The sequence below is a fragment of the Pongo pygmaeus genome, chromosome X, assembly GCF_028885625.2.
Source record: "Pongo pygmaeus isolate AG05252 chromosome X, NHGRI_mPonPyg2-v2.0_pri, whole genome shotgun sequence".
Classification (NCBI taxonomy): domain Eukaryota; kingdom Metazoa; phylum Chordata; class Mammalia; order Primates; family Hominidae; genus Pongo; species Pongo pygmaeus.
The window spans coordinates 42,530,309-42,542,458 of record NC_072396.2 but is presented as its reverse complement, the minus strand read 5'-3'; the positions used below and the strand labels follow the sequence as shown (position 1 = coordinate 42,542,458).

The 12,150-nt window shown below is 41.1% G+C and overlaps 1 protein-coding gene across 8 annotated transcripts in view; it reads left to right on the top strand.

Annotated features, from left to right (window-relative positions):
• Positions 1-370: 370 nt before the first annotated feature.
• Positions 371-12,150, top strand: part of CASK (calcium/calmodulin dependent serine protein kinase) — a 400,547-nt gene continuing 388,767 nt past the window's right edge. For 5 of the 8 annotated variants that reach the window (XM_054470906.2, XM_063660448.1, XM_063660447.1 and 2 more), the window contains exon 1: positions 807-996. In XM_054470906.2, the coding sequence (XP_054326881.1) occupies positions 938-996 (59 nt within the window). In that variant the 5' untranslated portion in view covers positions 807-937. Of the gene's footprint in view, positions 997-12,150 lie in introns of all 8 variants that reach the window. The other 3 variants (XM_054470905.1, XM_054470901.1, XM_063660449.1) reach the window with 2 other exon arrangements.

Genomic DNA, 12,150 nt, shown 5'->3' with positions numbered 1-12,150 from the left:
CGCGGCTAGGCGCGGAGGCGACGACCCCAACCAGCCCCGCCTCGGCAGCTGCAGCCGGCGCGCCCCGCTCAACCCCCCGCGCCCTCTAGAATCCCGGTGCCCGCCCGTTCGCCGTGACGCGGCCGGCGCCCCGCGCATGCGCCGCTCAGCCCGCTCCCCTTTCCCTGGGCCACCGCCTCCCGACGGGCTGGAGTGGGCGGAGCCTGTGGTTCTGGAAGCCGCGCCGCCGACGGGGGAGGAGGGCGTGTCTGCGCGAGGCGGGTGCGCGGGGCTGGCGAGCCGGTCGGCTGCTGAGGCGGAGGGGCGGAGCAGAAGGCGGTGGCCGCGGCTCCCGCCCGCACAGAGTGCCAGTCCCGCGAAGCCCCCTCCCACTCCCGGGCGGGCGGTGGCGGCTGCGGGAGGAGGAGAAAGAGGAGGGAGCGTCTCTGCCGCCGCCTCCTGGTCCCCAGCGCCGATCCGCCGCCGCCACCTCCCTCCGCGGCGATCCTCGCTCCATGGTCCTGCCGCGGCCCCCTCTGTAGCCCGAGCTGCTCCGCGACGCGACGGAGCCGGCCTCGGACAGAGGGAGCGGTCGCGGCCTCGCGGCCCGCGCGGGCTGACGAGCGGAGAGCGCGACGCCGCGCGGTCCCCGAGGATCCGCACGCCGGGCAGCGCGGCCCGAGCAGCGCGAGAAGCAGCGGGCGGGCGGGCGGGCGGCGCCGGGCCCGGGCCGCCCTCGCTCCCGCGCCCCGGCCCCGCCGCCCGCGCCGGGGCGGTCGCCTGCAGAGGAAGGCGCCGCAGTCTCTGGGCCTCGCGGCCCCACTCGAGCGTCCTCGGCACCGAGGGCTCGCGGGTCCTGAGGGGAGGAGGCGATCCCGGGGCTGGGCACTGAGCTCTTGGGCGCCCCCACCCCCGTTTTCGAAGCCCTCCACGCTGCGGCCGCTATCCCCTCCGGACCATGGCCGACGACGACGTGCTGTTCGAGGATGTGTACGAGCTGTGCGAGGTGATCGGAAAGTGAGTCTCCGCGCGAGGGAGCGGGAGTGTGGAAAAATGCATTTCAGTGATGCCCCGGTCTTCCCGCACCCACTCGGGGCCTGCCGCCTGCCCTCCCTCCTTCCCCTCTTCCCCTCTCGTCCTTCTCATCCTGGAGTATTTATAGACGTGTACCTGGAGCTCCTGCCAGGCGGGGGCCTGGGGGTTCTCAGCGGTCCATTGAGGCCACCGAGCCGAGGTTGGCCACCCCGTAAGGCGTGGGGCCGGCTGCCTGCATTTTATCTGACGGTCGCACAGGGACGTGGCACAGCCGATTTTATAGTTGCTTCAGTTGGGGTTATTGTTACCTTGCATGTACCATAGACCATTTTTGAAACAGAGCAGCTTGCATTTCCTTTGCTTGTGTGGTGAGAGTCCAGGGTTTTAATTGTGGGGTGTGTGTCTATTGTGCGGGATATTAGACAGATGCCTTTGTGTACACCCCATGCCCGGATTGGAGGGGGTCATTTAAGACGGGGTGCGTTCAGTTTCAGCAAACTCCCTCCTGGTGTACACGAACGTGGAAAGAGTTGGGGGCATTCGAATTTTTAATGCCTTGTTATGCAATGACTGTTCAATCAGTGCTCGAGGCTCCCCTCGACTGTTGTTGGGATGGTGGTTAGCGTGGTAGAGCCGTCTGCTTTGAGTCACCGGGCTGGTCTAGAATATAGAACTGACAGTCCAAATGCTCATCCTTTCATCTGTGTTGTATAATTACGCTGGGGAAAAGCAGGGAATCAGATTAATCACAGTGCTGATTGAGAATTAAATCTGCAGTTCCTCATCTAATTGTCCATTCCTTAAATCTATTTTGAATAGTTTCCTTTTCATTCTTGTCAAACAGTATTCCAAGTGCACAATCCTGCTAATTTGCTTGTGAAGGAAATGCTGGCAATCTGAAGTTGATTTCCTAACACAGCGTGTATTCTGTGGCTTTAGAAGTTGAGGAGATAAGATTTAAGAGCAAATTTTTGCTTAATAAGGATCGCTAGAGCTAACATTGAAATATCTTACCTCTTTTTTTTTTTTTTTTTTTTTTTGGAAGCGGTGCTTTATTGTCTATTTTAAGGTCCACAGTTGGGAAATGAAACCAAGACCTTAGAGCAGTTGGCCCTATCTCTTTTAAGTTGTCTGCAGTACTCAATTTCAATTTGAGTGCTAATTTGTTTCCTTTTCTTTGCATATTGAGGTATTACAGTGTTACCTCACATGGTGAAATTGTGGGTAGAGCTTGCTACACACTTTACTCAGACCCAATTGATGTGAGGACATGTTACTCCTTGCCCTATTGTTACATGACCAGCCAGACTGTTAAAAGGAAAGTATCCAAATGTGTCTTGTTAAAGTGGTTGTGGAAGTGTTCTAGAACAGCACTGTCTAAAAGATATATTATGAGCCACATTTGTAATTTAAAATTTTCTAGTAGCCACATTTAATAAAAACATACAGGTGCAATTAATTTTAATAAAATATTTTATTTAACCCTGTAGATCCAAACTTAACATTTCAACATGTAATCAATATGAAAAAATATTAACGAAATATTTTACATCTTTTATGCTGTCTTTGAAATCCCAATGTGTATTTTACGCTAACAGCACATCTCAATTCTGACACTAAGCTACATTTCTGATGAAAATCAGAAATACTTAATCTGTATTTAGGTTTCATGAAATTTGCATTTGCAAAAGTTGTTCCCAATATACATAAAAGTTTTCCAATAACCGAATCAAGTACCTTTTTCTAAATTTAAATTTTAATTAATTAAAATTAAATACAATTCAAAATTCAGTTTCCCAGTCGGACCAGCCACGTTTCAGGTGCCCAGTAGCCACATGTGAATAGCACAGTTCTAGAGAAAAAAATGTATCAAAAATCTCCTTGGTTTCCTCATTCTTAGGAGCACCCAGTGAAGATAAATTAGGTGTTTCCCAAAAGCCTCCAAATGACTGTATGTGTGGGTGAATGATGTTTGTTGCATCTTAGTTATAGCTGATGTAAATGAACTAACAAAGTCATAATTGGAAAATGTGAGATTAAAATGTTAATTATATTGTGAAGATGTAAAATAGCCATCCCTGAATCAGTTTTGGTAACTAGTTCTGATTCCTTAAAGTCTGGAAGGGTGATGATGTGATCTCTTTGGATATCAAAAAGAAATGTTCAGAATCACATTAACACAGTCCATATTCCGCTGATTTGTAATTGATAGAATATTTTTCAGGAAACACCCCTGGGAGAAAAAAATTCATCTTTTCTGACTGTTTCAGAGCTGCATAAAGAGGGGCAGCAAGCTAATTTTGAGGTGATAGGTACTCTATGGCTACCTTAACTACTATGAACTGTGAAATCTCATTCATATCCTACAAAATCTGACTTGGTCAGTGCCAATTATAAAATGCCATTATGTGAAATAATGAATTCAAGCTAGCCTTATTGTTAAAGAATGTAATAATAGTGTTCCTCAATCTGAGTAAAAGTTGAAGGTTTCTCTAGTAAATTGTCTTAGTATATATTGATCTGGAAATTGAAATTAGCTTGAGATTTTCTTGCAGGGACCTTGACAGCATACATTTTTAACTTAGAATTTGTTCACCTCTGAATTTGAACAGATAGCCCTTGAAGATGTTCACATGTACTGAAAACCTTTTTATTGATTTCTATCCAAGTTCTATGGAATTTTGATTTTCTTTTATACCAAATTAGTATCACAAGTTGTTTTTCACCACTAGATCTTAATAGGTTTTAATTTTTACTAAGGTACTTTAAAATAGATTTCACTTTTCAAGACTAATTGACTACCCACTCACTCCTCTACCTACGCAACCACCTACTCACTTAACCACTGTGTACTTGGCCTTACTTGATGTCATAAATGAAAGTTCTCGTTTAATTTAGACCCTTCAGTGTGTTTTTTTCCCCCCCTTGGTTGAGAAAGATAACTTATAGAGTTAATGAGGTTTTGAAATATAAGATCATTATTTGGAATATGTTTTCTTTCCAGTGGTTGCAGCCTTTACCCTTGTTAAAGCTGTCTTTGAGGGAACACGTGCCCAATTTGTTACAAATATTGGAAGGATGCCGTTTCCCTTTTTAAAAATTAAAATTCTTTTCCCTGTGTTTCTCATTTTTGAAAATCTTGCAGAAACTCCTTTGAATTCCTGTTGGTTCTATAACATTTTCTATGTAACTATCTTTTAAATGACTGAGACAAATCTCCAATAATACGACCTTATCATAGTCCCAAAACTTCTTGTCTTAGCAAATGTAGCAATTACTGGAAAGGAAAGGTGTTATGCAAATAAGGTTAATGACTAATTTTTATGTCAAGATCATTTACTGTATCTTTTACAATTATAAGTAAGTGTACAACCGGTAATACTACATGAAGGAAATTTAAGACAATTCATCGAAATTAAAACATAGAAAAATGCCTACTTTCTTGGTATAGCAGTGTCTATGAAAGAGAATAACAAAATACACACCATTTTTACCTTGTGTTAGGTGAATACTTGCCCTGTTATTTAGTAGCCTTTAGCTTCTGACTTTCCTGCTCTGGTAGGACATACACTAAAATTGGAATGATGCAGCATGACCCTTGCTTAAGGATGATGTGCAACTTTGTGAGGCATGCTGTATTTGCTTACACCTCGAGAGCACTTATATTTAATTACAGTTACTTATTTATGGATCTCTCTAGTTCACAAATAAGGAGCTTCTTGAGGGCAGGGAATGTTTCTTACACATCTTTCTCCACTAACACAGTGCTTGCAATGTAACCGCCTTTCATTAGCTGTGGAATGAATTGAGTAGTTTTAATAAAATCTCATTAAAAGGCAAAAAAGCATGCTTATCAACCTCAGAGCAATTATTGTCCCAAGAGCCTGCATTAGTTTAAAGTAGTGGTTCTCCACCTGGCTGCATATTAGAATCATCCGGGGAGCTTTTAAAAAAGATCAACGCCAGAGCCCTGTGTCAAAGCAGTGAAATCCGAGTTTCTGGGAGTGGGTCCTGGTCACTGACATTTTTTAAAGCTCTCTGTGTGATTCTAATGTGCAGCTATAATGGGGAATCATTGGCTTAAAACTTAGATTATGTATGTAATATTTTGGGACTGGCTTTTCAGAGGCTTGCAACTCTTACAAAGTAGAATAAATTCTTTTTGGAAGGTATTGAAGCTAAATGGCTAAAACATGGATTTTATCTTCTATGCACTTGTGTTTCTCAGCCTTATTGTGTAAAAATTTAGTTTTAGCTTGTGTTTGGCTTTGATTTCTTGGGCCTTTTAAGATCCACATTGATTTATGACACTCATCTAATGCTAACATGGCGATTGTCTGACGTTTGGAACAACACAGAACAAGGATTCCTTCAATAACAGTTGATGATGGTTTTCCACTATAATGGCTTGATTTAATATTAAGAAATTTATCAGTTTAGTATGGATTGTGTTTGTACATACACTCTTTAAAAGAGTATGGTTAAGTTGCTTGTATGCTTTAAATTACATACTTGTGATTCCAGTAATGCTGTTAGCCGGAGAATTGAGTTAATGCAGTCTTTATGTAAATACTGGATTAATAATATGTAAAGTATATAATTCAGCATACAGAAAAATTCAGCTTTACTAATTTGTACTAATTACTATGACTTTCACATGTATTGATTCATGCAGTGATTTGGGATTCTAGTACCATAGGGAGAATGTCGCATTGTGTTGAAAAAATGTTTCCTGGAAATTTTAACTAGACTTTGTAGGTAAACTAGTTTTTAATGTTAGGAAAAGATCAAGTGTTTGCCTGAAGGAACCGAGAATTTTCCAGAAATTAGTAGATATTCCAAAAATACCAGTGATCGTGAAAGAAGTGCATGATCACAGTGACAGCCAAGTAACAAGGTAAAAGAAGTGATCAGCAGCTAAATTGTTGGTGGCCCAGAAAGAATGCAAGCCATGGGAGTTAAGCTGTACTTCTACAGAGGAAAAACCTTTTGAACTCAGGGTGTGGATCCTACAGATAGCAGGCCTCAATGGGAGTAGGGAAGCAATATTGATTCCTGATGATCCTAGGATCATTTGGAGGGAGAACAGAGGTACTCCGTTGCTTTTCTGCATGTATACAACCTTCTCGAGTCTCTTCCTGTCTGCTTTTTACAGATTGCTTTAGGGTGTGTTGTTTGAAGTTGTCTTCATAAATACTTCCTGTGGACTCCCTTAATTTTTATGACCGTAACACACTTCTATGTACGTGACATACGCAGTTCTGCTCTCCAATTTTTCCTTGTATCTGCAACAGTTTCACCTGATGAACTACGTCTCAAATGTCCCTAAATTGTGTACCTGGATACTTCCTTTAAACTGAAAATTCTGTCTCCAGCTGTAGTTCTACTCAATAAATTAAAGAAGCAGATATACCTTGCTTCTGAGATTATTCTTGAATTATTACATTTTTGTAAACGTTTTCTCATTTTAAATGTGGTAGGAGCACTGCATTTAAAGGAACTTTGACATAAGGTTGTTTAAAAAACTTTTATAACTTAAAGCTTACTTTGTAAAGGGAATTGACATTTATTCCTCTAATGTTAGGCATTTTGGATGTATTATTTAATCATACCCATTTTACAGAGAACACTGAGATTCAGAGGGGGTGATCAGTAATTCACCTAAGATCACACAGATTCCAACGCGGTTCCATGGTTTTAAAGTCTATTCATTTCATGCTGCATTCTGCTGCTAATTCAAGTTGTGAAAATACTGCGTTGGATTTTCTTAAAGACACATATCTTCATTTTCAGAGTTTCTATACTGCAAATTTTAGTTGTTTGACTTTCTGGTCAAATTTCTTATCTCTTCAGTAGAGGTTCCATATACTCTATTCTTTCATCTGTTTCTTTTTTATTTTTGTCTTTCTCTTTAATGAAACATCAGCATTTGTTACCAAACTAACTGGCAAATCTAGCAATGGAAATATAGACTCTTAGCCATCTGTCCAAATATAATTTGTTTTGGAACTTTCTCTACTCCTTTTACTCTCCAAATTTTTTCTTCCATTTCCCTTGCCCCAACAGACAGGATAGTTGATTAATTACTCCTAACTTGCCAAACCAGAAGTAATAAGGTTTCAGAGGTAGATGTTTGTTGGAAGTGGGGTGGAGTGGTTTCCAAAGGATAGTTATTCCTTTATCCTGTGATAAAAATACGGAAATTGTTCTCTCGGATTCTGAAAACTGTGTAGTGAGCTGCAGCCGCTGAGTCTGTGAGCTTCTAGCTGTTTGCGAGCACTGTACACCTTAAATAATCAAGAGACTGAGTTAACTATTGCAGAGCAGGTACCTGACCCCAGCCAACAAGTTGATGGGATGTGCTGTTCTCACATTTTTTCGTTTTATTTTTTAGTTGCAACTGACAGTGAAGATTCTAGAAGCACCAAATATGGCTCTGGATTTATGCTGTAGGATTTAAGATGCTACAGAACTTGCTCTCCTTCCTTTCTGTCCTGGAGCCACTATGGTATTGGTTGTAGAGCCCAAGTCAGTATAGAGTCTCTGACTTCTACCCTGGGAAAATTTCATTTCCAAAGCTAGTTTGTTTTGAAGTTAATGTTTATTTCCAACATTGAGATTTAATAATTTTGTGTTACTTTTCTTTATTAATTAGTTTTTATACAGTAAATTATAAAAGTAATGATGCACGTAGTAAATTTTATTTTATTTTCTTTTTTTGAGATGGAGTCTCGCTCTGTCTCCCAGGCTGGAGTGCAGTGGCACGATCTTGGCTCACTACAACCTCCGCCTCCCGGGTTCAAGTGATTCTCTTGCCTCAGCCTCCCAGCAAGCTGGGATTACAAGCATGCACCACCGCGCCTGGCTAATTTGTGTGTGTGTGTGTGTTGTTTTGTTGTGTTTTGTTTTGTTTTGTTTTGTTTTTTGAGACGGAGTCTCACTCTGTCACCCAGGTTGGAGTGCAATGGCGCGATCTCGGCTCACTGCAAGCTCCGCCTCCTGGGTTCACGCCATTCTCCTGCCTCAGCCTCCCGAGTAGCTGGGACTACAGACGCCCGGCTAATTTTTTTTTTTTTTTTTTTTGTATTTCTAGTAGAGATGAGGTTTCACCGTGTAAGCCAGGATGGTCTCGATCTCCTGACCTCGTGATCCGCCCGCCTTGGCCTCCCAAAGTGCTGGGATTACAGGTGTGAGCCACCGCGCCTAGCCTAGTTTTTTATTTTTAGTAGAGACAGGGTTTCACCAGGCTGGCCTCAAACTCCTGACGTCAGGTGATCTACCTGCCTTGGTCTCCCAAAGTGCTGGGATTACAGGCGTGAGCCACTGTGCCTGGCCGTACAATTTAAAATATAGGTGATACAAAGATAAGTAGTGAGTCTGTCTCAATTCTCCTACCGTCCATATCCCCATTCTCTAGAGGTAACCATTGTTCAGTTTCTTCTCCATCTTTCTGGAAGCTTTTTGTTTAAAAGTGAGATATTTGTATACTATGCTGAAATATTGATTTTTCATTAATAGTAGTATATACTTGATGATCTTGTCATATCCATCAATATATCTGTCTGTCTCTATCTCCTCTTTAACTGCTGCCCAGTATTCTGTCATATGGATTGTTACTTTGGCTTTGGATTGAGTGCAAGCCATCTGTAATTTTACATTGCTGGAAATGCTGAACTGTAATTTGGGTGAGAGGTATGGAATGGCAGTGAAGATTTGGGAGTCATCTGTGTGGAAGTAAAACTGAGTGAACAACTTCTTGGGGGTTGACTGCTCTAGGCCTTGTGGTTTGGAGTATAACTCATAGAGTTAGAAGAATCAGGATAATGGACTGCACAGAAGTTTAAAAGTGGGGGGAGGATCAGTAATGTAAAATGCCAACGTACTCTGAGGACTAAGAACACACGTGGCTATAACAGAGAGACAATTTAAAGCACTTATCAAAATGAATATTATGTTTAATAGTCAATTCATGATGTGTCTGAAAAGCTAGGTCTGGCTTCTTTTCTGTGGATACTAGTAATTTTATACTATCTCTCTGTAAATCTATCTGAGAACCAACATATTTAGGGTAAAAACAAAGTAGATTTCTTTTTCACTCTAATTGTGTTTTGCAGATTTCTGATGACTGGCTTTTAGGTAAAATCATTTGGTTTTCCTAAGATTATGTCCTTTTCATTCCCAAGCTTGTGCATGACCGTCAATTAAATGGAAGCCTTTCATGAAGTGACAAAGTAAATTTTAGATACTTTACATTTACTTTAAGTTCTTGGTATGTGTCAAACCACTGTTATTGTCTTATATCTTTCTACTATAGGAAACTGAATTCTTTCTAGCCTCAAGGGTTTTTGTCCACGTTGGATGAGTGTAGTACTGTCCTCCTCTTTCACATTTCTTATCCCGTCACCTCCTAACTAAATTTGTTCTATGGCTATTTTTGGTTGTCCACATCCATTCACAATAAGAAACGATTGCTTCATTGTACGTAAGCCGGTTTTTTGGTATCTAAGTGCATGTTATTTCACTTCAGCTTCTTGTATTCTATTTATTACTGGGCTGTTGTACATTGTTTTTTCTCCCAATCTTTGTGATTTCTTTTAATATACTTTTTTTCCTTTTTGCTTTGTAATCATTGTTTTGAGTATTTGAATCATTTGCAGGTAAGAATGTGGATTGTTCTCTCTCTCATGTAGTTTAATAATATCCAAAATATACTATGTTCAGTCTGTATTTCAGGCTTTTAACCCTGAAGTTAGAGTATTTTGGTATATTTAAATCTAGGATAGAAGTACACTGTATTACCATTCAACTACATGCAGATTTTAATGTTTTCTTAAATTAAAGGATGATGATATTCATTCACTTACAGAGGTCTCTCTCTCTAGTCCTTCCATGGTGTGCAGATTACCATTATACTACTGCTATTTTATAGATTCTAATTTGTGTTTTTAGAAAACATTATCAATTCTTGGCCTTTTTTCTTACCCTTGGTATGTGATTTCCCCTAAACGTATGGATTGCGGTTGCTCCGTGGCTTGTTAGGCAGCCCCCTTCTGATCTGGTAACCTTTGGGCACAGTGTGGCTATTTTCTCCTTGTTTATAAAAGGAATGATAGCTGCTTCACAAACCATTTGTGTGGATTAGTGAATTGTAAAGTGCAGCATAAGTATTTTTTATTTCTAGAATGTCTCTGAGATACTCAAATTACTTTTGGCAGTTATGTACGTAAGTTTCAACAATTTCCAAATGTGCACATTCTCAGTGCTAAACACAGGCTCTATTACATAAATAATATGGTGAAATGAACATTCTTTTCTACCATGTGTGTAAAATTGTTAGTGGTGCTAACTTTTATTCATTGTTCATTTATGCATTCATTTCTAGCTATGAGGTCCTAGGCAAGTTAGTTAGCCTCTCTGACCCTCAGTTTCTTTATCTGTAAAATGTGGTTAATGGTACATACTTTGTAAGGTTGTTGTGAGGATTGAATAGCATGATCTATGTGAAATGTCTAAAGGTTGTTATTTTAATTGTCATTGTTATTATTATTATTTTTTTAATTTTATTATTATTATACTTTAAGTTTTAGGGTACGTGTGCACAACGTGCAGGTTTGTTACAAATGTATACATGTGCCATGTTCGTGTGCTGCACCCATTAACTCGTCATTTAGCATTAGGTATTGCTATTCACCAAACACTTGAGTTCTCTGGCCTCAGGGAGCTCAAATGACTTATTCACACACTCATGCACATATCCTCTGCATAACTTGGTAACCGACAGACACATAGTAAAATATTTGGTCAGCAGTTGTTGAATGAGTGAGTACATTAACTGAGAAATCCAGAGACCGTGTGACCACCTAGTAGGAGAAGGAAGTTGGGGAAATCGTTACAGAGGAGGTGGGGCTTGAATGATTTGTCGGTCTTCTCCTTGGGTAACTCATGTTATCTTTGTAGGCCTGCTTCCTCATTTATAAAAAGGAGTAGAGGAATACAGGTAGGGAAAATTAAAGAAACTTTAATAAAGTCATATGTATTACTTAAAAAGTATAACTTTCATAAATTATATAATTATAACATTATATATATTTTTATATATATTTTATATATATATATAAATCACTTGCAAGAGAGAGGGAGGGAGAGAGGGTCTCACTATGTTGCCCAGGCTGGTCTCAAACTCCTGGCCTCAAGCAGTCCTCCTGCCCCAACCTCCCAAAGCGCTGCAATTACAGGCGTGAACCACTGCACCCAGCCTAAGAAATATATTGAAGAGTGCTTTGTGTCTTTTTAAAAACCGTCCAGGCCGGGTGCAGTGGCTCATGCCCATAATCCCAGCACGTTGGAAGGCTGAGGCGGGTGGATCACTTGAGGTCAGGAGTTTGAGACCAGCCTGACTAACGTGGTGAAGCCCCGTCTCTACTAAAAATACAAATATTAGCTGGGCATGGTGGTGCGTGCCTGTAATCCCAGCTACTTGGGAGGCTGAGGCAGGAGAATTGCTTGAACCCGGGAGGTGGAGGTTGCAGCGAGCCAAGATTGCGTCACTGCACTCCAGCTGGGGCAACAAGAGCAAAACTGTCTCAAAAAAAAAAAACAGAAAACAAACAAAAAAACTGTCCAGTGAGCTGTAATCACTGCACTCCAGCCCAGGCAACAGAGCAAGACACTGTCTTAAAAAAATTCTTTTAAAACTGTCGTTGCTCTCATTGTTCAACTCCCACTTATGAGTGAGAACATGCAGTGTTTGGTTTTCTGTTCCTGTGTTAGTTTGCTGAGAATGATGGTTTCCAGCTTCATCCATGAGAACACATGGGCACAGGGAGGGGAACATCACACACCGGGGCCTGTCGGGGGTTGGGGGGCAAGGAGAGGGATATCATTAGGAGAAATACCTAATGTAGATGATGGGTTGATGGGTGCAGCAAACCACCATGGCACATGTATACCTATGTAACAAACCTGTATGTTCTGCACATGTATCCCAGAACTTAAAGTATAATAAAAAAAGTTAAAAAAAAAACAAAAAACTGTCATTGCCTCTTATGTACATAGAAAATATAGTATTGAGTTACAGATTTTCATAATTTGTTTCCAAGTCTGTTCTAGATTATAATTCCGTAGTGTTGTGAAAAA